The sequence below is a fragment of the Notechis scutatus genome, chromosome 5 (genome assembly GCF_049901735.1).
Source record: "Notechis scutatus isolate UNSWTSFEM ecotype Mainland chromosome 5, rNotScu1.2, whole genome shotgun sequence".
NCBI classification, from domain to species: Eukaryota; Metazoa; Chordata; class Lepidosauria; order Squamata; family Elapidae; genus Notechis; species Notechis scutatus.
Window position 1 is genome coordinate 33,908,466 of NC_142013.1, and position 26,865 is coordinate 33,935,330.

At 34.9% G+C, this 26,865-nt stretch overlaps 1 protein-coding gene across 5 annotated transcripts in view; it reads right to left on the reverse strand.

Moving 5' to 3' along the window:
* The window catches only part of CBLB (Cbl proto-oncogene B), an 81,840-nt gene that overhangs the window by 28,270 nt on the left and 26,705 nt on the right, over positions 1-26,865 (reverse strand). For all 5 annotated transcript variants that reach the window (XR_015749796.1, XM_087966497.1, XM_026663957.2 and 2 more), the window contains 7 exons: positions 20,533-20,679; positions 16,000-16,156; positions 14,997-15,118; positions 14,157-14,294; positions 13,155-13,242; positions 11,405-11,536; positions 2,374-2,577 (listed from right to left, as the gene is read on the reverse strand). Coding sequence is in view for 4 of the 5 variants with exons in the window: in XM_087966497.1 (XP_087822623.1) it covers positions 2,374-2,577; positions 11,405-11,536; positions 13,155-13,242; positions 14,157-14,294; positions 14,997-15,118; positions 16,000-16,156; positions 20,533-20,679 (988 nt within the window). In the remaining variant the exon portion in view is untranslated. The remainder of the gene's footprint in view (positions 1-2,373; positions 2,578-11,404; positions 11,537-13,154; positions 13,243-14,156; positions 14,295-14,996; positions 15,119-15,999; positions 16,157-20,532; positions 20,680-26,865) is intronic.

Sequence of the window (26,865 nt, forward strand, 5' to 3'; positions counted from 1 at the left end):
AATAAAATACAATTATTCACATTATTAATACTATATCCCACTTTTAAAGGAGCACTTAGCAAAACTCAGCTCTTCTTTTTCCTCACAATTCATACTCTCTGCTAATTTAGCAACCACAATTTGTTCTTAAAACAGAAATAGTCATTAAGTAAACAGGCGACTGAAAGAGATACATCTTACAAAAATCAGATTTGATTGTATCTTGTAAAACAGGTAGAAATCCTGCTCCCTCAATAGAGGCAACCCAGAAAAATTCAATATAATCCAATCTATTATCTAAGTTAGACAACTAGCTTTATAGGATTTGAAGTTTCATGCTACTTGACTCCTCACTCTTTGGAATCTTGTAAAATCATTTATGTTGGTCTATGACTATAATAAAGATTTCATTGTAATGGCTTAAATTTAATCCTCAATCTTTTGTTTGACCATTTAAAGCTAGTTATTTATCTCTGTTAGTAATTTAGTAGTCCATCTTTAGTTTTTATTGGAGTTCTTTAAAATAGAAAACTAATCCCTATCAGAATGTTAATTTTTACAGTTGGATGTTTTCTGAAACAAGACTGCTTTTGCTTTCTGCAATATCTGCCATTATGTTTTTCAGACGGTATTTTTTTTAAAAAAAGATCTTAAGTTACTAGGTATTTCATTTTTATAACAGTAATGCCATTTCGGTTCTTTAATTTGATATCTTGATATTGAATCATACTGTGTAAAATAAATTCTAAAGAGTCCTTTAGATAAGTAAATGTCAAAAGACTATCTTTGGCATATAATTTCAATTTCTGTTCTCAGTTTACTAATTCAGTTTCCTGAAAATATATTGGTGCATATAGGCATGTCTGCATATGTGTATGTTACATATACAAAGAGTCATAAAATTATACCAGTGGCCAATTTTATTCAGGCTGGATATCAGCCAGCAGTCAACATGATTGCCACATAATCAAGAAATTCAAGCCAGCCCAAATTGTGACATTTTTGTTGATGATTTTATTTATATTTGCTTCTTTCTTTTACCTTCATTTATTGGTTTCCATTTGCAAATTAGGTGGGAGAAGTCCTAGAACTCTATTCCCAAATTACTTATATAGCAGTGATGGCTAACCTTTTTGTTGTTGTGTGCTAACGTCACACACATGTGCCTGCACTCATAATGCAATGCGCGTGCAACCCCCTGCCACTTGCCCCACCCCTGTGCGCAAGTATGACAGAGACCCCCCGTGCTCCCCCACCCCCTGGTCCCCCCGCGGCCCATTTTTGCTTTCAAGAGGCTACAGAGAGGCCTACTAGACCCAAAATGGAGAGCGCGGGAAGCCACGCCACACCCATGCTCCCCCCACCCCTCATGCATGTGTGTGTCTCCTGCATATGCCCCCCCACGCATGTATGACAGAGATTCAAAAATCAGCTGGCTGGCAGGAGGCACATGCACAGTGGAGTTGAGCTGGGACAATGACTCACATGCCTACAGAGAGGGCTCTGCATGCCACCTGTGGCATGTGTGCCATAGGTTCGCCATCACAGCTATATAGGCTAAGGCAACAGTATTATAGGTATAAATACAGCTTAAATATACTACTCAGAATTTTGCTCTAAATATGATAAGCCTGCTTTCAACTAAGCTTTATAGAGATCCCTTCAAAAATTTTGTTTAATCCTCAGAATATTCAAAATGGGTTGAAATATACTAAAATATGAAATATTAGTAGTACATGCATAATCAGTTATGGAAAGATTTTCACCTATAAATAACATATATGCATGAAGTGGTGACAAAATAGGGTGTCAGGGAACCCCTGACTCAGCAGATGCCAACAAACTACAATATCATAGATAACAGCAACTGTAGTTCAGTAACATCTGGATCGACACAGCTCTATTCTGTTCTATTGTAGAAATTAATATTCAACTGTGATTAGCTATTATAATTAATGGAATATTGGAGTGAATCTGACTCTGACACCTGGTTTTAGGCAGAAAACACAGGAAATGCTGATGTATCCGTACCTTTCTCATGGAAGCACTTGGATTGCTACAATTAAAAATAAGCTGATGAGCTAAATAGTTTCCTATAATAATACAAAAGCATTCTTCTTATTTTCCAATACTCTCCACAAAATAAAAGAGAGAATGCATCAGTTTACATCCAGTGAATAGACAATGATGCAATTTAGTCTACTAGTTCATATTTTTACTGGAAGTCCTTGAATTACACGTTCATTTAGTCAGTGTTTGAAGTGACAACGGCATTGAAAAAAGTGGCTTAGGTCCAGTTTTCACACTTATAACCATTGCAAATTCTTTAATTGATGTATAAATTATAATTGCAAACTACAAAGCCATTGCATATTTCAGGAAAAAGAGAAGCACCTTTCGCACAGAAGCTAACCGATTCATCATCAAAGACTCTTCTCTATCATCATCATCATCGAAGTCAAGCATAGGAATACCAAAGCTATCCAAAATACTGCAGCATCTTATGTTTTCATCTCTGGGATCAAAGGGATCTACAATTATGGGTTCAGTTCCTTTGATTTCACAACGGCAAAAAGGACATCCTTGACCATCAGATTCCTGAATTATGAAAAACAAAAATGTTTAAATGCTGAGAACGATTTAGCATTGATTACATAGTAGATTCTTAAGGTAATGAAAAGTATATTAATAGTATTTTTAAAAACACCGATGCAAACATGGAGATAGAGAGAGAGGGGAGGGAAAAAAGCTTCAAATGAACAACAGCACCAGCAACTTTCTATTACATACCATGTTGGGAAAGACCAATTGCAGTTGGACAGACTATCACATTCTTTGTTTTTACATGAGTAAGATCCATTCATGCCCTTCTGTCATTCTTAATATATCTCAAATATATTGAGAAATTTGAAAAAATGATATTATCCCTCATGTTAGGGAATTTAACTAATCCATCTTGGAAAACACAATATTCTTTACTTATCAAATGAAGCAATATGTACTGCTTTGGAAATATTGCATAATATTTTATATTTAACTATACTATAACATTATATAGCATTTATTAATATGCCATTGACTATTGACAAGTTTAATAATTCAGATTAAAGAGAATATTTGTAGCTGAGGGTTGAATTATGGGGTCCTTGGTTGTCTGTGAATTTGTTTGTTTTCCGAAATGTCTGTAAGAAAACAACCAAGCTCAGAGAGCACCAAGGACCCCACAATTAAGGTTGATTTTTTATTTTTTTCTTAATCTGTTTATTTGTTAGAGTTTGCAGCAGAAATTCAAGTCCAGAAAATACACAGATGACTGACTCAGCAGGATTCATTAAACTTTTTATATAAAATAAGTAAATGTACAATACCAGTAGTTTCTTCCAACGTGGAAAGGTTACAACCAAACACAAACAGAAGCAGACATATTACAGATTCAGTTCAGAGGAGAGCTCTAGTTTCAGTTTCAATTCTCAGCAAAGCACACAGAGCCAAACACGCCCAGGCTGTCAGCTCCCATTGGCTGGTCTGTTGCCATGCTTACTGACTTGCTGACTTTGTTAACCATGTCTCTGCCAGTTAATGAATATACTCTGACATTATTTTCCTCATTCTTTTTTAGTTTAGTTTAGTTTACTTTATTGTCATTGCACCTTGTACAACGAAATCAAACACCATCTTCAGTGCACATCATGACCATGAAAATAAACACAAACAAACATCCTTCACACTCCACACATTTAACCAAAATCCCCGACAGTGCACCAACATTGCACTATACAGTAGAATTCAAAAGAGCTACTGCCCTGGGATAGAAGATGTTTTTCAGCCTATCTGTCCTTGTTTTTATTATTCTGTACCGCCTGCCAGATGGTTAATAGTTCAAAAAAAGGGTGCCCGGGATGAGATGGATCTTTGAGAATGTTTTGAACTTTTTAAAGCAGCGGGAACTATAAAGCATTTCCAAAGAGGGGAGAGGACAACCAACGATCTTTTGGGCAATGACATTAACCCTCTAGACTGCTTTCCTATATGCCACTGTGCATTTGGCAAACCATACAGAGGTACAGTAAGTTAAGATACTCTCTATGGTGCAGCAGTAGAAGATCACCAGCAGTTTTTAATTCAGTTGTTGTTTTCTGAGAAGTGTCAGGTAGTATAATCTCTGCTGGGCCCTTTTGATCACTGCTGCAATGTGAGCACCCCAGGTCAGGTCCTCTTTTATGATAACACCCAGAAACTTAAAACTGGCCACTTGCTCCACTTGGTCTCCATTGATAAGCAAGGGCTGGATATCTGCTCTGTTCCTTCTATAGTCCACTATAAGCTCCTTGGTCTTATTGGTGTTGAGGACCAAGTTATTGTCTCCACATCATGTAAGCAACCGGTCCACCTCATCTTGGTAAGCAGACTCATGCCCCCCATCAGAGATGAGTCCCACCACTTTTCTTTCTCTATCATTTATAAGTTTAACAATTATTTCATTTAATTGTGCTTTTAGTATATTTTATGTTTTGTCTATATTTGTGTTGTTTCTAGATTTAAATTTAAAAAAAAATACAGAAATTGTTGACACCAGATGAAAAAATGTATGCTGCTATTTGCGAGACCTTGGTTTTTATTTGATTAATTACCATCATGTTGGTGTTGACTCTTAGTGCGATGGCCTAGAAGTGGAGCTGGAGGCTGTGAATTTGAAACGGAAGTGATGTCGAGGTGACACTAGTCGCAAGGGAACGGTGCTCTCCGTCCCTGCACTGGGTTCTCCTGGATTGTGGGCTTGGAAGATGCCAAAGCCGCCTTGGAGGGGTGAAGCAACAGAGGGGTAACCCTGAGAGGTTCCTGGGGAGAATGCAACTACCCTGTAGAGCCCCAGGGTTTTCTATGCTCTCTATGCCACGGCAGGAAGAAGAGGCACCCAAGATGGCTGCCACACAGCCGGAGACAGCTTAATATCCAAGAAGAGTGATGGAGGAGAGCCGGTGAACAGTGTCTGGAGCTGTGTGAGAAGAATCCTTTGTATTTAAAGTGCAACTCCCCAAAAAAGAAGATTCAGAAAAAGAGACACTCAGAATTATCGTTAAAGTGACAGCGACCTGACATGAATAAAAGTTTAAGATTTTAAAATGGAAGGGAAAGGAAACAGAAATTTTGCTAGAAACACAGAAAATTGGACTTTAAATTGGACAGACGCTGGCTTTGGATAGGCATTGTAAAAGGCTGGAACTATTCATATAAAAAGCTAATTTTATATTATATTTTGGAGAATTTGAGTAAAATTGAACAAGAAATAAAAATGACAAAATAAAGTGAAAACTGATGTAAGAGTGCCACCTGCTGTCAAAAGGCACAATATATTCTCAAAATACCGGAAAGGCCTGGCTTTTGGAAATTTAAAGGGGAGAATAAGAAAAACTTTAACACTAAAAAGACACCTGAAAGTTTCAATATAGACTGAATTGGTAGGAGGTTCTATAAAGGTCCTACTTTTGGATTATCCAGAAAAACAGACAGATTAACCTGGGGATACAAAGACTCCTGGACACTGGACATTGAATTTTTTGTTTGAGAAATGGCTTTGGTTGGAATAATATATTGTTGGATTATTGGACAAAAATAAATAAAAAACAAAGATGATTGGAATTTGGGAAGAAATTGTAATGGAAATTCAGGATATGAAGGATATTTTGTCAAGAACATGTGAGAAGATTCTGAATAAAATACAGAGCATAGATGAACTGGAAATTAAGACACAAATGACAAAGAGAAAACAGGATATCCAGGAAGAGGAGAAGTTAACCAAAAGAGCAACAGGAAAAACAGAAAAGATGAAACAACAAACGAAAAGAAATGACAAGGAGACAAAAAGAAAAATGACAATGATTGATAATATAAATCAAGGGGAGAATATTTTAGGAGAAGTCAAACAGGAATTGAAATTTCAGGGAATTTTCTTTGGGAAAGAGACAAGGGTAAGAGACAACTCAAAAAAGAGACAATAGAAATGGGTAGAGAAGTAAGAAATGTTTAAGAGAATGGGCCAAGAACTGGTAGCAGATAGATCTAAAGATCCTTGAGAGGAATACGGGAGACAAGCCAAGAAACAATTAAAAGCTTTAATGGGAGTGAGAGATGATGGGTAATAAAAAAAGAGCTAGAAGCTAGAGAAAGGAGGATTAATGGAATACTTTTATCAGGTGAATTAACAACAAGGGATTTTAGAATTTCAATGAGGGTAATTTTGAATATTTCAAATAATCAAACAATTGAAAAATATAATTCAGCATAAGTATGTGTATTATTAATTAAACTTTGTAAGATTGCTGAATGTAAAAAATATGAATATTAACATTCTATTTTCAGAAAAAGGAATGCTATGTAGAATTTGAATAACATAAAAATAACACTGAAATATCGAATAAGAGAATGAAAGATTATAATTTGATAAAAACAACTGTATCATTAGAATTATATAACTTGTCAAACGTAAATATGATAATATTTTATTTGTATTAAATAAGTTGTAAAATGTGATTAAGAAAGGGATATTTTTTAAAATATAATAGTGGTATAATTAAAAATCAGAAAGGGAATAAATAATGTAAGATTATAATTCAATATAAATTGGTGAATTATTATTAGAATCACATAAGTTTGTTAAACACTACAAATATGATTAATAATATTTTATTCGTAGTAAAAAGAGGAATATTTAGAATATGGAGATTGACATAAAATAAGTTACTGAAATGGTGAATAATCAAAGAAAATATGTGTATTAATATGAAACTTTATAAGATTGTCACCTGTATTGAATATGAAGAATATTGTCATATTTGTTTCAAAATGTAAGACACTCTGGTACCACACAGTTCACACAATGATATGTTTGTAAAAAGAAGAAAAAAATAAAAATTTACATACACGAACCCCCAAAAAAGAGGCTGTGAGTTTGATCCTAGGTAGAGGCAGATATTTCTCTCTCTGGGCACAATGAGAATATATCTGCTGAATAAAACTCTGCATTGGTGACAGGAAGGGCATCCCGCCAGTAAACAGTGCTAGCTCCAGTCAGTTGCCCAGACTCCATCCTGCAAGGGATTATGGGGTTGTTAAAAGAAGATGATGATATTGGTGCTGACTCTTAGCAACCACATGTTTTTGTTTGAGAAAGTAGTGCAATAAGATAATGATCAGTAACCAATTCAATACAAGATTCTTTTAAGAAATCTATATTCAATGCACTTATATCAAATATTTCATTAAGAAGTTTAAGGCGTTTTCCCTTTTAATTTTTACAACAATCCTGTAAAACAGATTGCAGCAACTCATCAAAAGTTACCAACATAATTTTATATACAAATGGATATACAAATATGGATCTCCTTAGTCCAAACATCACATTGCAGTGGCTTTTTAAAAAAAAATAAAGTTTTATTTGGGTTTTCACACATACAAAATACAAGTAAAACATCTTTTTTGAAAATAGCACGGTCCCGGGTTGAACTTCTTTATACAGACACAAAACTCAATTTCATGCTCCTTTTTGTATTCTATTCCATATCTTATACTATTTTACATTTTCTATATAGTTTTTCCCCTTTGGATTTTCTCGATTTTAATTTGATTATCTCATCTCAATTCAAATCATTATATTTATACTTTTGTCTGTTCTGTTTCAATTTCATATTATCTTTTCTCATTAAACAAGTTTTCTCCTGTAGTTACTAATTGGAGTATGACACCCTTATATCTTTTAATTACATCCATTCAACTCTTATTTAAACTACCAATATATACCTTAAGGTTATGACCTCCAATATAATACATAATACATAACTTCCAATCGAATTCTGCTTGGTACATTCTTATAATACACACTATATTCTTTTTTTTAAAAAAAGATTTAAATATATGTAATTATAAACCCTCATTCTGTTCCAGTTCAGTTCTATCATTAACAATAATTAAAATCTTAACATCTTTAACACTTCTTTTCCATTAAATATCATACTCCCTTAAAAACACATAAAATCTGCATAATGAATTTTTCCCTTATTTCTCTTCACGTTTTATAAATCATTAAATATGCCTTTTATTACATTTATTTATTGACACATTCCACTGAATTACGATAGCTATTTTATCAGACATTTTAATCATACATTGTTTCATATTTTCTAAAATTATTTCTGCTTCTAATAGAACCATACTATCTTATGTACCTTTGCAGAATCCCTTTTTCCATTAATTTTTCACCCATTATCTCTAAATAGGCCCTGTTTCTCTGTATTTTGTTTCTGTCCTTTATGACTTTTTTTCCTTTCTTTCTTCCCTCTCATCTTCTCCCTCACCTTTTTACCCCCTTGTCTCTCTATTTCTAATTCTCTCTTCTGCATTTCCCTCTTCTGTTGCTTTCTGATTTTATACTTATTTTTCACTCTATTTTTTTTTGGGGAGTTGTTTTTCCCAATCTTAAACTTTCCATTCTCTTTCCCCCGTTTCCTTCCCCCCTCATCTAAGATTACTTGTTCATTAAAGATAGCTTCTTCTTTGTCGCAATCTTCTTGTTCTGCAGGCATTTCTTGTTGTTTCTCATAATTCCAAATCTCCATTTCTAAAAACTGAAATACAAAGCCAAAAGAACCTCTCCCTTCTTGTGCATCTTGTTTGTACTTTTTAAGTTCCATTTTCAGTTCTTCTAAAAGTGGAGCCATTTTAAACAGTTTTAAACAACCACCTGATTGATTTTAGTCATTCAAAACAATAACCAAGAATCCAGAAATCATCAAGTAATCCAGATAGTCCCGAGTTATAGATTCTTATTTCTTTTTCGACTTTCTCATCCTGGGGTTTTTGTTACGATATTTTAGTTAGAATGTATCTTTTGGAAGTCTTGTTGAGATTTTGCTGTAAGTTCTTTTTTCATTCCAGGCAGTCTCCTCCTCCCTTCCAGATCCTGCCCTTTTATTCTTCCTCTCTCCTTTTCTGTTTTCAAAAGCTTTTAATTATCCAGAAATCTTTATTATCCCTTTGACGTTTTATTTTCAGCATTAAATGCCTATTGATGTCAAAGTGGATTTTTTTCCAATTTTTTACTTCAGTCTCTTAGCTCTCAATATAGGAAAAGGAGAAAAAAAACCAAATCTTTTCCCTTTTCTCTCTCCTTCACAGCTTAAAAATCTTCATAGGGAACAATGTTATTATTTTTTAATAGTTTCAATTCCAGGGTACCTTATTTGTTGTTTTTGCTGTTTGACCCGGTCAACCAAAACTTTCTCCTCTTATCTTCCTCCTGCACATTCTTTTCCGGTGGAGTTCTTCTTTGTGGTGGCCATTTCTGACCACTGCTGCAACTGCCTTCGGGAAAGGGAGTAATGGCCAGCTGGGGAGGAGAGATGCGGCTCTCCTCAACCCTGCAGGCAGTCTCCCCCCTCTTCACCACCTCTACAGGGTGGCTTAGCCCCGAAGCCAGCCAGCTCAGGGCGCTCCAGCAGTGAGCACGGATCGAAGCCTCGCAGAGACGAGATTTTGGTCTGTCACTGAAGAAGCTCAAACTTTGCAGTGGCTTCATAACCAATACTGCTTATATATCATTGAACTCATATCTGATTTTCAGAACAGTGGAGCTCCAACTTATATAGTGAAAAGTTTAGGGCTTAGGAGTATAATCTTTTATATTATTAAGGACTAAACTGATGTCAAATTCTAAAGTATTAGATCAGAAGAGCCAACTATCATTATCAATCCTTCTTAGGTATTCACAACATTACTTATAAATATGTAAATTATATACTTTTACATTTTTAATACATAAATTAGGCATTTAATTTACTGATGGCTTTTGAAATATTGTAGTGCAAACCAAGATTTCCAATATTCTTTTTATTGAGAGACTTAAACATTAATTGGACCTGGTCAGCTGAAAAATTGGTGGACCTCACTAGCCTTGCTATAACCAATATAAGCTTATACAAATGAATGTTTGTCTGTTCTGTTGAACTGAACTACAAAAGTATCTAAAATCAAAATAAAAAACACATGCATACTCCTACATCATTCAGTTTGGGCTTTGGGCAGGTACTTGTCAGATTTTAAAATGTTTGCTACAGAAAAAGTGCCAATTTATTCAAAGACTTCTGCTCTATACTTTAAGGTAAGATATTGATCTATGCAAAATTATATGACATATACATATATATGTATATATGAGAAATCAATTAGAAACGTTCATTTTAGATAAAAATTTGATCTCATCTCATTTTAGTTGTATTTTTATTTCAATGCCTTTAAAACAAAGGATACCCAACATGTATAGGGACTGATTGACCTTCGGCATAAAATATCATGCAAATGTGATTTTGTATTCACTAAGGAGCTGGGAGTAACTTATTTTATTAAGTAAAACAGATGCTTTATTATGATAAAAAAAGTACCAGAACTCTCTCCTTAGGCATCTCTAACGAGCCATTATGACAGCAATTAAACATTAACATTGGCAAGTAGAAACTGAACTGCTGTATTATTTTCTCTTCATCAGCTTGTTAATTATACAAAGTTAAATGTGCAGTGAAATTTATTTTAAACAAAATGACTGTTAATGAAGGAAAACCTAATAAACCTAATACCATTTACTTGGATGTCACTTGCTAAAGTTACAGCTTGACTATATATTAAATGTTTTTGTTTTATTAAAAACCTACATTCCCACTGATGCTTTGACCCAGAAAAATTCTGATACTATGCTTCTAATTCTATACTGATTTCACAACTGCTCCCAAGAAAACATCCCTATCAATGAATAAATGGAAACATATTTTTAAAGAGGATTTCTATCATTTATGCAGTCTCTTAATATTATGTTAATTTAGTTAATTAGTTAATTTACTAATATTATGTTAATATTAGTTAATTTTTCTGATTAAGTGATTTTAGAAGTTACAAGACAATGTTGCAGATAAAATATTCTTAGTGACTAAATATTCATCTTAGGTTGGAGAATTATACTGTTGGTTGATTTTTGTCTCATTTATTTGAGAATATTTTTCTGTCCATGCTCCATTATGTTCCCTTGCTATTACAAGTGTCAAACCCTTAACAGCTACTTACAAACATTCTTTAAACAGATTTACTAGAAAGGACAATAGAATTAAGTTACATAAAACTGGGAAATGTTAAATTCAATACCCAGGTTTATTAGTACCCAGTTTTAAAAAATCTTCTTACCTATTGATACACTGCATTTTCCTGATAAAGAATACAAAGGGGTTCTATGATTACAGTATTTTGAAAGAAGTTATCCTATTTCCCTAGAAACTATCATTTCAAGATTTATTCCTACAACTAAAACGTATTAATGTATCAATACAAAAAAGAATGAGAAATAGAAAAAGGACATGTATGAATTTGATTACAGAAAGACAGTTACCTGCCATGCGGTTAGGCAAGATGTACACATCAAATGTCCACAAGGTTCAATCTTCACATCTTTATCATTTTCAGCACAAATTTTACAAAGCTGGAATGTGGAACCCATTTCACAATATAATTCATATTGTTCCTGAAAAGGAATGACTGCAATGAAGAGCCTCTGAAAATGATAATATAAGAGCTACTTGGCTTACCCTTCAGGTTGTAACTTTTACATCATAACATATACTAGTAAGACAAATTGTTACTGAATATATTCATATATTATTTATATATGTTATTGCTTTTTCAAACAAATACATGTAAATATATTTATATAAAAATTCTATTGCTCATAAACAACCATAACAAACCACCCACACAGCCTTATAGCACCTTAACTAAAATAAGTTATTCTGACTCAAATCTCTTGCACAAGAATCTACTTCATCAGAGAAATATCATTAAAACTTGCCCTAATAGATTAATTCAGGTTTCAGAAAGCTCAAATACTTTTTGTGATTTATCTAAACGCATCAAGCCTTTTAGAAAGGAATATTTTTCTGATATTTACTGGATTTGGTATTATTTAATAAGTAGCTTTTTGATAATACAATTGTTATATTGGTGGTAATACAAAGTCTTGATCAGCAGCAGAAACTGTGCCTAAAGTATATATTATTAGAATTTTCCCTTTAGAATTTTAAACAAACAAAGATTTGTTGCTATCTCCTAGCCATTGTTGAACTAAATACATTTAAAGTTAGGGGGAAAACACAAAATATGGGTAAAAATCCCAAAATATTGTAAAAAAGTTTAATAGAACAATCTTAAATTTTAAAGTGATGAACAACAGGAAAAAGAGAAGGGAACAAAATTTAAATAAAATGATAAAAACAATTTTAAAAATCTACCTTTGTCATGATTAATTTTCTGAAAATTAAATAAAGACTAGTTTGAGGGTTTTTTTTCCATAGGAATAACAAATTCATTAAACTAAGATGCTTATAGTGATATATACTTAAAAGATATCTGAGGTATTTTGGCAAATATTTTCTTAGTATGGTTAGCCAAGTCAAAATTGGATTTTAAAATCGTACTCAGAATTTTCATGGACTCAGATACTCTTAGGAGATATAGATCTTTTAAAGCCATTTATGGATGAATTTTCATTAAAATTGCAAGAACAGATTCAAAATGTCAGGTCAAAGCTGGAAACCAAAATTGATGAGCTTGTAAGGGAGCTCTGGGAAGAAATTAAAGATTGAAAGGATAAAACAGAAGAAAGCCAGAGTAGATTCTATGGAGCATGGTCTGGAGAAGACCACTGCTATGTGTGAGGCAGAGCTAGTCGAGATCACAGAATTGGAAGCTCAGATTAAAGAATTTCAATTAAGATTTCGTGGAATACCTGAACAACCAGGAGAAGACATCAGATCGAAGCTGCTAAAGGCCTTGGCTGAATTAACTAATAAAGGGGAAGGAGAGTTACAGTTGTGTTCATAAGTTTACATACACTGGCAGAATTTATGATTTCTTGGCCATTTTTCAGAGACTATAAATGATAACACAAAAACTTTTCTTTCACTCATGGTTAATGGTTGGCTGAAGCCATTTATTATCAATCAACTGTGTTTACTCTTTTTAAATTATAATGATGCAAAAATGTAATTACCTAACCGGTAGTAACACGGTTGAATCCCACCCCCTGTTTAAAGTCCTTAATGGATATGAATGAATTACACTCAAGTGAATAACATACAATATACCTGTGTAACTTTTATATGATCATGTGGAATAGGTTCACATAGTCCTGTCAGATCAGGGTTATAACTTCGTCCATCTGGATAAAGATAGCTGAAATGGAAATAAATGTTTGGCTCTTCATTTATATACCTATTGAATATTTAGATGATAAGTGAACCGTTTTGCTTTTTCTATTACAAATAGTCTTCCGTTTACTATGGTAATTTAGACAAGAATTTCCATTGCTAAATGAAAAGCTTGATGTCATGTAGCACAACTTAGTGATGACAGTTGCAGCAGTTCCAGTTGCCATCATTAAGTAAAGACTACATGGGTTTTTAAGCAAGGTTCTCATATGGCCATGACTTACTGCCAGCCTTCCCATTGACTTGCTTGCGGAAAGCTAGCAGGAACTCACAAATTGCAATTATGACTGCAGAAATCTGGGCTGGTTGCTAAGTGCCTGGATCATGATAATGTAACTGGGAGTTGCATTTGGCCGAATTGTGATGACCAGTTGTAACTATCTTTATTCAACACCGTCACAAATTTGAACCATCGTTGAATGAATGATATTGAAAGACCATCTATGCAAGTATCTCCTGCTACCCTTCCAGAAATGCCTGTTTTTCATTGAAAGATCTATATTCTTAATGTCTTCCACATAGAACCTCTACTAACTGCACCTCACTTTCCACTGCTGATTTCACTTCACAGTTGCCATCATTCTAGTCCCGTTTGCCCTAATTGGGGACACAAGAAAAATTCTCAGTTGAATGCTTTAAGGGAAACTAGATTTCACAATTATGATAATCAAATCAGATCAAGAATACTTTAATTCAGGAGTGTCAAACCTGATTGTATTGCAGGCGTATCAGGATTGTTTTTGCATTTGCAGAGCCAGGATGGGTGCAGGCTGTGCAGGCCGTATGAGGCCCATTGGTGCACGTTTGACACCCCTGGTTTAACTTATGCTTGTTGTATTAGCAAACCATACCTTCTATATATAAATAATTCATACTCACAATCCTTCCCGGCTGCCATCAATTAGAGCTTGAAATAAAGGCTTATTGTGGGGTATGGTCTGTAAAATATTTCCATCACCAGTGACATAACCAATAGCCCACTGCCCAAGTCGAGTGCAACTTAATCTAAAAATGTAGCTGTAAAACAAAGGACAATGCTACAGTGAATGAAAGAGTTGATAAAGGCAGGATAAAAATAAATTAAAAATTAAAAAAGAGAAATTAGAATTTTGTGTAATCTAAATTTATCAGTATTTTCCACTTTGGTTATAAGAGTAGATAAATAAAATCTTATGTTGAGCTTTATGGAAATCTAACTATTTCTTAATTTAATTGTATCATACCCAGCACTCAGCTGTAACTTAACTGTTTGACTAACAAAGTATTATAAAGATTTAAAAAGTTTCTTTACTGTCAAATAGTTTGACTTATTACATAGCTGTTTCACCAATTCCTATCTATAATGACCATTATTTTAAGTGCTTTTGTTTTGATATGGTTCACCATGTCACTAGTTTTCCTATCACCACTGTTTCGGAATGACAACAACACAAATCATTTTCTTTTTATAGAAAATCTAGTTGTTCTCAACAGACCCCTAGCTAAATATGTTCACAATTTCCTCCATTTCTACATATTGTTCATGAAGATAATTATTATGATTTTGAATTACTTCCTTCCAATCCCCCTGAACCAAATCATCTCTTACTGAAAAGTTGCTGGTTGTAGTCCAATGTCATTAAATTATATAATTTCCCAGCCATCCAGAAACATGACTAACCAGTGGCAACCTTCCATAATCTACTGAAGCAAATTGGCAAAAAATATTGAGTTCATTACCTTCCTGGTTTGGTGCTATATTTCTGTAACCGTGCTTTAACTTCATCATAAGTCAGAAATGCCATATATCCAGGATGAGTCACAGCTAAGAAGTTCCAGTTTCTTAATATTGAACCCCAAGGCTAAGCGTAAGTGAAACATATAAAATATGTATTTATATGTATATACTTAATATATTGTATTTTCACCTCAATTTCATCTAAGAATAAAGAAAACATTTTCTGTAATACTTACCAATCAAAGTTAGCATCCAATTAAAGTTAATTACAGTGAAAAAATAAGGCATTGTAATATAATGTTCAGATTTTAAAAAATAGCTTAAAAGTGTGCAAAGAATTAAGAATCTGAATATGGAAATAGTTCACGCTAAAACAATCCAATTTGAGATCCCAAACTAATGAAATACATATAGGATTTCATTAAAATGATGAAAGCAGTATCATACTGCAAGCCCCTTGGACTATTTTGTGAAAAGGAGGCAGCTTCTGTCATCTGCTGCTTTCATAAATCTGCCGTTCACCCCTTAACATTCATATCATGCCTAGATTAAACTAATTCCATGTTCTGAATAAAAATTTGGAGTAATTAAAAATAAGAAATGAAAGCAACACATATAGAGAAGGGAAATGGGATTTAATTTGTAACTTAATAAGTCATGATTTAGTAAGCCAAGATAATTATGCTAGATCAGTTCATGTTTTCATGTGAATTCATTATTCCAAATGGTCATTTTTAAAAATTTGTATGTGTACCTTTTGAAAGTTTTGTTACCCACAGAACTAGTAATATAGAGTTAATTGTATTACCTCTGCTATGAAAAACATAAAATATATCAAATTTACTAAAAAGAAATGGTATCCTAATTTAAAATTCCTCATAGCAGGAAAAATGGACAGAAAAAATATAAAATTCTTCCGTTCTTTTGTTTAAATTTGCAAAATCCAGCTATGTTCAAATAATATGGAAACGCATGTTCAGTATTATTTCAGTTTAACTAAATTACCTGAAATAATCTTGTGAAGATATCAAATTCAAAAACTGAAATATAGTCATTGCATGTTAGATCAATAGTAGACTTCAAAGCCATCGCTTCCAGACCAGAACTAATTTGATGCACCTCATGAAGACATTGTCGGAATACTTTCCAAGGCACTATGGTCCTACAATAAGGAAACAATATATATGTTATATAAGACACCATTTTAAATTAGAAATAGCCATCTTGAATAAACACTTGTTCAGTGACCAAAGTTAAAACAGCACTGAATGAGGAGGAGTTATGGTAGGTTCCCATAATCATGGCCATCATCACCTCCTCATGATCATGTTGATTATGATTTGGATGCTTGGCAATTGGCTCACAATTATGATATGGCAGGATCCTGCAATTGTGTAATTGCCATTCGCAACTTTCACTGCTGCCTTCTGACAGGAAATTTCTCCTTAGTTCTAGGTTGGTTCTCTCTTTGATTATTTTCCATCCATTGCTTCCTGTCCTGCCTTCAGGTGCTTTGGAGAATAGATTGACCCATTCTTTGTGGCAGCCCCTTAGATATTGAAACACTGCTATCTTGTGACCCTAGTCCTTTTCATTAAACTATACATATCCATATGTATATATATACATATCCTGCATCCGTTCATGTTTCAGTTTTCAGTTCCTTAATCATCTTTATTGCTCTTCTCTGCACTCTTTCTAGAGTCTTAACATATTTTTTTATCGTGGCAACCAAAACTGGATGCAATATTCCAAGTGTGGTCTTACAAAGTGATACTAACTTTAGAAAAAGTCAAACCCTAACACTTCACGTAATCTTTATTCTGTTAATGAAGCCTAGGACTGTGTTGGTTTTTTTTGGCAGCTGAAGCATACTGCTGGCTCATATTTAAGCGAGTGTCAAGAAGGACTCCAAGATCCTTCTCACAGTTACTACTATTGAGCCAGGGATCACCTATTCTATTCCTGAGTATTTGGTTTTTCTTGCTTAAATATAGAATTTTACTTTCCTCACTACTGAATATCATTTTGTTAGATAGAGCCCAATGTTCATGTCTGCCAAGATCCTTCTGTGTTTAGCCTATTTTTTTAAGCATTGGCTATTTCTGTCAGCTTAGTGTCATCTGCAAATTTGATGAGTTCCTATTATATCCTCTCATTTAAATCATTTATTTAGATATTGAAGAGTACTGGGCCTAACATAGAGCATTGAGGAATCCCACTGCATACTTTCCTTCATGTAGATGCAGTTCAATTAAGGATTACACATTGAGTGTAGTTGGTCAGCAAGTTACGAATCCATCTTGTGATAATGTTGTTTAACCCACATTTTTCTACCTTATCAAGTAGTAAGTTATGGTCTACTTTATCAATGCCTTACTGAAGCCCAAGTAAATTATATCCACAGCATTTCGCTGGTCCACTAATTTTGTCACATTGTCAAAGAATACAATAATATTTTGCTATCTATTTGCTTATTTACCTTGTTCACTCTTTTCAAGCACATTAATAAAAGTATTTAAGAACCAACAAATCATCTTGCAAGTGAGATAGCAAGGATTTGGAGACTAGGAAGTGGCTAGTTCCTTGTTCTAAAAAAGAAGAAATACCTCTATAGCATATAGAGAAAATGGAAATGTGTAGGATATCATGGGCAAATAGCCAAGGTGTCAAAGAGCAGTGTATAGCATTACTTTCTGGAAACAACTGTAGAAGAGAATGGAATTATTGCAAAACCGTGCTCCCAGGGTCCAACCCTAGATTTATTTAGGAGATTATCACAGCCAATGTTATTAAAAGCCATTAGGAAGTTCAAGCAAGCTAGCAAAAACATATACTTCATATACAATTCCTGGCAAAAGTTATCAACAGACCAAAGCAATTTATTCCAATTTCCTGTTTGGAATGCCTGTTAAAGCAGTTACTTATTTTTCTTTCAAATGTGTCTAGATTTACAAAGCTATTGCTTTTTCACACATCTTAGGCAAATTTAAGACCACATCTTCCTTATCAAAGAAAGTTGTTATTTTCTCTAAATGGCCTTTTAGCTTACTTATTTAAACTGGAAGACAAGTGGTCTCCCTTAAAAAAAGATATTAAATTTCTTCCTGAATGGGGCCGCATCTAACATGATCAGTTATATCAGCCAAGATAAGCAAAAATCAAGTAAACAAATGCAGCCTGCCTACATCTTCAATATCCACAACTAAAGGAATATTCAAAACCATAAAATAGAATTTTGGTGTATGTACCCCAACATTTAATATTTGTGTTCGCATGACATTTAACTATATTTATTTTAATTAAAGGTAGTCTTTGATTTATGAATGGTCATTTAACAACTGTTCAGAGTTACTACAACCTTAGAAAGGGTGCTTTATGGCCTATAGAGCTCTTTCAGCCATCGTAAAATATTATGCTGCCCTTTTCTGTGGTCATATGATCGCATTTTGAGTGCTTGCCAATTGGGCCACATTTACAATTTGTTGCAGCGTCTTGTGGTCATGAGGCTGTGATCCACAATGTTTTTTGCTGGTTTCCATTTAGGAGCATGGATTCACACTGATTTGCTTTGTGTGATTTGCTAACGATTGTGTGATTTAGATGTACCACTGTACAACTCATTTAATGACCACCATAACAAGAGATGTAAAATCAGGTCTGGTTGTGTAGTTACAACTGTCACAACTTACAACTGTCACAACTTACAACCCAAATTCCAATTCCAAATGTGATTGTAATTGTTTGAAGCTTAACATCAAACTCATTTACTATTATTCAGAATGCCCTAAAGAGGCATATTTGCTTCATTATCTCATTAAAGCATGGTTGTAATTTGGTATTAATTGCTGCTTTTAATTTTTTTATTTTATAACTCCATTTTTTTAAAAATATTGATTGGCTTTTATTTATGCTACTTTGAGCCAGTCTTTTGTTGTTTCTCCATTATTTTTTGCTATCTATGTTTTAATTTTTGCCAGTAGATAATAATTAATACTGCCTTTTGCCTTTTCTTCTGAAAATCTTCCTTATTAATAAGTGTTTGTTTCTAAATATTTTTTATTCATTTATTTTAGATTTTTTTTACCCCTTTATTATTTTTATAGATCGCTCAAGGCGGCAAACACCTAATATGCCTTCTTCTCTCTATTTTCACACAACAACCACCTAGGAGGTGAGTTGGGCTGAGAGAAAGTGACTGGCTCAAAATCACCTATATTATTTATAAATGTAAAACTAATATAACACTGATGCCACATTACAGTGGTTACCCAAGATTCTGTTGCTAATGGCAATAGCTTCTTTTGAAATTTTTACTTAATTCATACACATGATTTTACTACCTATTGCAAAGTTATTTTATCTTCAACATTTGCATCATAACCTTTGGTAAATTACACACGTTATGTAAAGACCTGTGATATATACAACAAACCAATTCAATTATGTGTTGTTCATAAAATCTTCAAATTTTCTATATTTAGTAATAATTAAAAGTTTATTTTCCTGTCAATTGTCTATCACAGGTTTCTATAAAGAAATATCATTTGATAAAATACACTAATAAGATAAAATAGCTGAAATAAGATTGAATACCAGAGACCGTTTTCAAGTCTAATGAAATATAGACTGTTGATTGGATTAGAGGCATTTAATACTTTATATGTTTTTAGTCTGATTACCATAATGTCTTGAGAGTTTGATTTGGTGTATATCTGTGTTCAAGTTAAAAAGAAAAAACAAATAAGCATTTTCAAACTAAATTTTTATAACGAATATGGCTTCAAAGATAATTTAAGGCAATTAGACTTGTTGATTAAAGGAGCTTTCATGAGCAGGTTTCTTTAGACAAACAATAACCCTGTGGTTCTAAAACAATTCCATAGGTCTGCTTCATATTAGCAATTTTTGAGAAGTATGCTTGCATCAACCATTCTTTCTAAATTACTACCAAAATGGTCCATTTTAACTGGAAGAGAGAAAATGATAGTTTTTCAGGAATCTCTATTAAATGTGAAAGTGTAACACTGCAGAGAATTGTTTATTTTATTTTATTTATTTCTTGCATTTATTTATTCAATTTGTAGCTCACTTCAAATAATGTCATTTGTGATAATATTATACAATTTACATGAGTGAATGTAAATGAAATAAAAAGTAATAAAGATAGTCTGGAGAAATAACCACTAGCTTCTATATTGATATAGCTCAGGGGTCAAACTGGATTTTTTGGAGGTACAGATCAGTATTATAGTTGTCTTCCCTGAATCGGGCCGGGGGAGAGAAATGGGATATACGGCCTCCTGCAGCACCCTGTGTGCCCCATTTTAGCCTGGACAGCCTCCAGCAGCACTTTTTGGTTGGCAGGGTGCTGCAAGAGGCCATCCAGGACAAAAACAGGGTGTTCCCTGCCTGCGTCCCATTTTCACTAGCAGAGGCACTGCAGGCCGACTTTGTGGGTCTAAGATCTAAGCACCCCACAGGCCAGATCCAGCCCACAGGCCTTGAGTTTGACACCCCGATATAGCTGATACTTACTTTTCTCCGAAGAACTTCTTCCAGAATTCTGCAGCATCTGCTTTTGTGATACGAAAGTTGTCACCCTGGAATTGAGCATTAGGGAAGATTGCCTTTATTTCTGCAAGCATATGACTGAAGATGAGGGACAATTTTGTAAGATTTCGCCTGCCAATACAAAAAAGAAAAACAAGAAAAAAAACTGAACAACGAAATTCCACCGAACACATAAAAAGAAGGGCTACATCATATAATAGGAATTCTCCTTCCTAATATTAGGAGAAGATATGCCTAAATACAAACAAGAAACGTAAAGGCAGAAAAGTAACCTGAGAATAAAAGAGCTTAAATCATTGCTGACAAGCAAAGAGCCATCATGAAAGCAGTTACTATTCTAGGGAGAAAGACAACAGAACGAGAAAGCACACTTGTTTTTAAAAGTTATTTAATCCATCCATCTAATAACACTGCTTTACATTATAAAATACCTACGACTGTAGGAAACTGGCAGGGAATCACAAATTGCAATCACGTGACTGCAATGGTTGGGAATCTGGGCTGGTTGCTAAGTTCACAATTACATGACTGTGGCAAGCTTTATCTGGCAAAATTTTGAGAACCAGTCCTAACCATTTATTCAACACTTTCAAGTTTTAAACATTTCAGAAAAAAACTGTCAAATGTACTCCAACCATATAGCACCATAAAACTAGTTAAATTTCTCCAAAATATCTTAAATAAATCAAAAGAACAAGTGGCCCTAGAAGAAAAAACAAGAGTACTCTACAACATATAGTAATGACTGTAACAGCCACTAGGTAGGACAAACAGGCAGAGGACTAGAGAGAATCGAGAAACTAAAAAAAAAAAGACCAGCCTTGTCACCAGCAATCAATAACCCAGATAAGCAGAGATTAATACTAAGATTAAAACTAGAGGAACAATTAAGAAGTAAATAATATCCCAATTAAGAAAATATCAACAGCAGAGAAACAATCAAACACCCTAAACCAGCAGTCGCCAACTCGTGGGCCATGAGAAAATTTTGATGGGCCGCAGAGAAATGTCACCCCCAGAGCAACCCCCCCAAAGCAATTAATCCAGGCAGCGCAGAAACACAAGACTGCGCTGCCCACATGGCCCTCGGGAACCATCCCCGCCCACTCACTCCTTACCTGGCCTGCTAAGTTGCTATTTTTCTCCCCCCACCGACCATCAGCTGTTCTGCTGTGCCGGGAGATTTAGATTAGCTAGGAAGCAGGAAATGGTTGGATTTCTTGCTTTGTAGTTAGTCTTTAGATCTACTTTTAAGCACAGCTGAACCTCTCAGGACTGAAGGTTCTATTATTCAGTGCAGACTCACGGCAAGAAAATTTTACGTGACAGACTCAGGTAGCCGATGGCAGATAGATAGATCAATGAATGATTCTGTGAGCAACTCAATCTGCCTGCTGCTTTGCCTGATTTTGGGTAAAAGTTGTTCTTTTTTTATAAAAAAAATTCAATATTTACATACATGGTGTGTTGTGAGTTAATTTTGTGAATATGCTTGCTAGCAAATTTTATGAGTTTTTTATGTGATTATTTTTTATGTGAATTTTATGTGATCGACTGAACTAGCCGATGGCAGATAGATAGATCTCTGAATGAATCTGTGATTGTGTGACCAACTCAATCTGCCTTCTTTGCCTGATTTTGGGTAAAAGTTGGCCTTTTTTAATAAAGTTCAATATTTATATAAATATTATAATATTTACATACAAGCCATGCCCAGCCAGCCACATAACCACCAAGCTACACCCACAAATTAGGCCACACCCACAGAACTGGTTAGCAGTCCCTGGAATTTAAAATTATGAGTTTGGTGGTCCCTGAAGTCCAAAAGGTTGGCAACCCCTGACCTAAACAATCAATCTAATCACTACCAAGAACACACACGCAGACAGGACAAGCCACACAAATAGTGAGCAAACCCCACTCCCTTCTAGAACTGATAATATTATCTAGTTGGGTAATGACACATCTGCAAGAAAACAACCAAGTTGAGAGAGCACTAGGAGCTCCAGTTTGTTTAAGAAAATATATATGGCTGCCCAACTTACTGTCAGTGACTCTGGGCAGCTTACAATATAAAAAGCAATAAAAAACCACAACCCTCTTCCTGGCAACAATAATTAGTCAAATAAGCCACTTAATGGGCTTTACCCCACTCTAGCTTCCCTAGACCCTTATTAAAACCTGGTCTACAGGACTTGCAAAAGCCTGTCAAAATGGGGGCTAATCTTATCTCCCAGTATGTTCCATAAGGAGGTAGCCACCACAGAGAAATCCCTGCTCCTTGGTCCTGCTACATGAACCTTAGAAGAGGGAACCCATAGCATTTTTGCCTCCCCGTTCCAATGGATTAGGTAGATGTGACTAGGAAAAGATAAGACTAGGAAAAGATAAGCTCAAGTAACCCAATATTAAGCCATGTAGGGTTTTAAAGGTGACTTGGAAGTAAATTGGCAGCCAATGCAGCTCTCCCTGGAGAAATGACACAGGTGAGCATCAAGGCTTGCACAAAATATGAAAGATATGCAGTAAGCTGCGTTTTGAACTAATTTAAGCTTCTAGATAGTTTTCAAGGGCAGCCCATGGAAAGCCCACTGCAAGAATGGTAGTAACTAGGGTGTGAGTGATTCAAGGGAGTCAAGACAGGAAGGGATTAGGGTATGAGTGACTGTGAAAGGAATTGTTGGTCCAGGAAAGGGCATAACTGGTACACAAAGCACAGTGCATGAAGCCCCCCTTGATGAGTGACCGTGAATAGGAATCCTGCGTCCAGGAGAACTCCCAGATTATATATTGGATCTGTCTTGGCACTACTACCTCGTCCAAAGCAACAGATGGCAATTGTCCATGGACCAACAAAGCTCAAATCCAGAGCCAGGTTCAGCTTCAGTCCATTGTTCCCCATCCATCCCTTAGCAGCCTCCAAGTACTGTGAGAAGGAAGTCACAATATCAATTAACTCATCATGGGTTGAAACAAATAGCTGTCACCAGCATATTTATGTTACCTTAGCCCATGGTGATGGATAATCTGATCAAGCCATTTCATATGGCTGTTAAACAAAGACAGGAAAAGTAGCAAGCCCTGTGGCATTCTGCAAAGTAGGAGACAAGGGCTGGACTTCTTGCTTCCTATCAACACTGACAGAGAGCAATCAGCGAAAGAAAATGAACCAGGAAAACATACACTCCCATTTCCAACCCTTGAAGCCATTCCAGAAGGATACCATGGGTGATAGTACTGAAAGCTGCAGAGACGTCAAGCAGAGCAAGCACTACCGCTATCCTGCTCTCACCAGAAATCATCAAAAAGTGCAAGCTGTGCATTTCCATCCTATACTAAGCCTGAACCATGACTGGAAAGGGTCTAGAATCTAGATAATCCATTTCATCCAGAAACCTCTGGAGCTGCCACACAATCAATTCAACAACCAATTCAACTCTGAATTACAAATGTTCTCATGAATGAAGGTGAATATACATGTCCCAGGATAATGTTGCAGGATCCAATCTGGGTCAATCACCAGGACCAGAGATTTTGTCTTCCTAGCTTTCAAACTTGTGCTGGTGCACATCTTCAGGGAACTTCTCCAGAGGTGGGCTGCACTTACATTACCAACTGGTTCACTGGTTGTGAGTGCTCGCATGCTCGCTATGCTCTCACGTGCTCCTTTGAGAGTGAAACGAAGCTTCAAACATGCAGTTAATCCACTTAGACAGCTCCGGTGAGTACAGCAGGGGTGGTGCGGAACCCAGCTGGGCAGTGTGGGCGGGGGGAATGAGTCAAAAAGTTATATATGGAATGGATAGTGCAGGGGCGGGTGGGCAGGCCCAGCCAGTGAACACAACTGCAGGTTCGCCCGAACCCATGCTACCATGCAGCAGTCCACCGCTGAACTTCTCTCTACAAATATTCTCTTTTACTGGTACTTCAGTCTTGTTTAGGATGATATTCAGGCTGAAGAGCACAGTAGCAACTGATTAATTTGTTCAGTATCAACTGTAGATCACTGTTTTTGTGTGTCTAAACAAAAGTTATCAGCAAAGAGAATTTCTTAAATGACTGTAGGGAGGCACTTTGTCCATATATTTAATCATCAAAAGTCAAAGAATGCTGCCCAACTGGTACTTCCTTCAGACTATGGGTAGCATATGACAATATGAAAGTGAAAAACAGATTGAATAGAACTGGGACTAACATTCAAACTTGTTTTATCCCATTGCAAATGGCAAAAGCACCTGGTGTACTCTGTGAATACAGTTGATACAGTAAGTCACTTGGTGAGTGACTTCTTTTTGAAGGCCTTTCTGATTTTGATCCTCACTGACAATTTTAACAGGCTTTAGTTGTAATACTCTACAATTGTGCAAATTAGTGCTACCTGTTCACCTGATCTTTCAACATCTTCTTAGCCAGCTAAATGATCCTCAGCTCCAGTTGGAATAGAGTACTTTATTGGCCAAGTGTGATTGGACACACAAGGAATTTGTCTTGGTGTAAATGCTGAAAGGCATTATTAATTATTGACGGAACCATAATCGCTGCACTCATCTGTTTGTAAGGCAGGCTTCTCTTCCATCAGATCTATTCCAGATTGGCTAAAATTAACAATGATTTAGCTTGTCAAAACTTTAGGAAGGATCTATTGGTCCTGGGATGGGAGAAGGAACAGCCACAGGAGCAGGTTTACTCGCCACTGAAATAGAAGTAGGCTTTGATTCTAAATCCAGAGCCTCAATTATCGTCACAGCCAATAGCCTCATTTAATCTTCTGGGGTTCAGTTCAAAATTTATTTTTATTCTTCATTTTATACTACAAGAGTTGACCTTTACTCCCAAATAGCTGCTTCTTCAAGAAGAACTTTGTTGCAAGGTTGGCTTGTTTAGTGGAATCATGAACCACTGACTCCAATGTATTGTACCTCAAAGGCCTTGGAGGTAACTATGAGTTATAAAAAAGTCATGATCTATTATGTGAGTTCTGCTGTTCTACTTAATTTATTAACGCCTTATTTTAAACAATGTTCTTCTACTGAGACTTCTGATTGGAAATTAGGTATGTATATTGTTGATATTTAGGTGATGATAGAAGAAACAGCTGCAGCTGATTCCCAGTACTGCTGGTTCATGAGCTTGCTTCATCATTCCATATGTCTTATTTTGTTGGATTTATAAGTGTTTTTTCTCCCTCTTTTGGATTTCTTTTATTATAGAAATCAGGAGTGTACTGTGCTCTTTTTGAACCCCACTTTCCTCCCATTTACTCTTTCTTCTTATTGGAAGAAGATTGAAGAGGGTTTTTTTAAAGACAGAAAGAAGTCTTAAATCTCTCTTCATCTAGATTTTCCTGTTGGCTTAATCTCTGCTGATTGAACAGCCAAAAACACGTCACAAAAAATAAAATCTCCATCTTCTTTCCTAGAGAATGGAATTATTTTTCAGATAGATGAAGAATATTTTCATTGTCTGAACCTAGATACTGGAACATCTGTTGGGTTTAGGTTTTTTTTAAAAAAATATTTTTCCAGAAGGCTGTTGTTGGAAAGTTATACTTTTGTACTTCAATTTTAATTTCTGATTCTGACTTAATTTTTTTATATTGTATTTGTTAAATTTTAAATATTAAAAGCTAAACAGAAAGGTGCTTTAGCAGCAAATGGACAGGATATTTAAAAAGGAGTTTAAATAAACTATCCAATACTACTACTTCAGGATATCAATAAAACAACCAATTCTTATCACTTGAGCAAATTTATTTTCTTGTGTTTTGTTTTAGAAACATGATGCTTTAAAACCCTAATTGTTATGAATTGATATACAGTGCCGATATGGATTTTGTTTATTTCCCCTACTCTCCAAATCTGTTCTGCCTTCCTTAAGAGGACTTAAGAAAAGGAGGAATTAATATCACATAAAAATGAGTGCAGCTATATTTCACACTTATTTTTTTAATTAGCAATACACCTTTTAAACTTGTATATCTTCAATATGATATAAATAGCTTTTAACAGATAATTTTATATTTTATTTTTATGTTTTTCATTTGTTTTCTGTTGTAGCATACTATTACTGTGAAACTATTTACTGTGTTTTATTATTTGCATCAATGCTTTTAACTATTTTGTAGCAGTTTATGGAAAAACAAGATAAACATTTAAGAAATGATGTTATACAATGATCAGATCTATATTTACATTTGAAGCAACCCTTCAGATGATATTTTTCTCTCTTGAGAAAGTACATTAATGAGTAATTTAGAAGCCCTTCCAGAATGGACTCATCTACTGCTACTCTGTGATG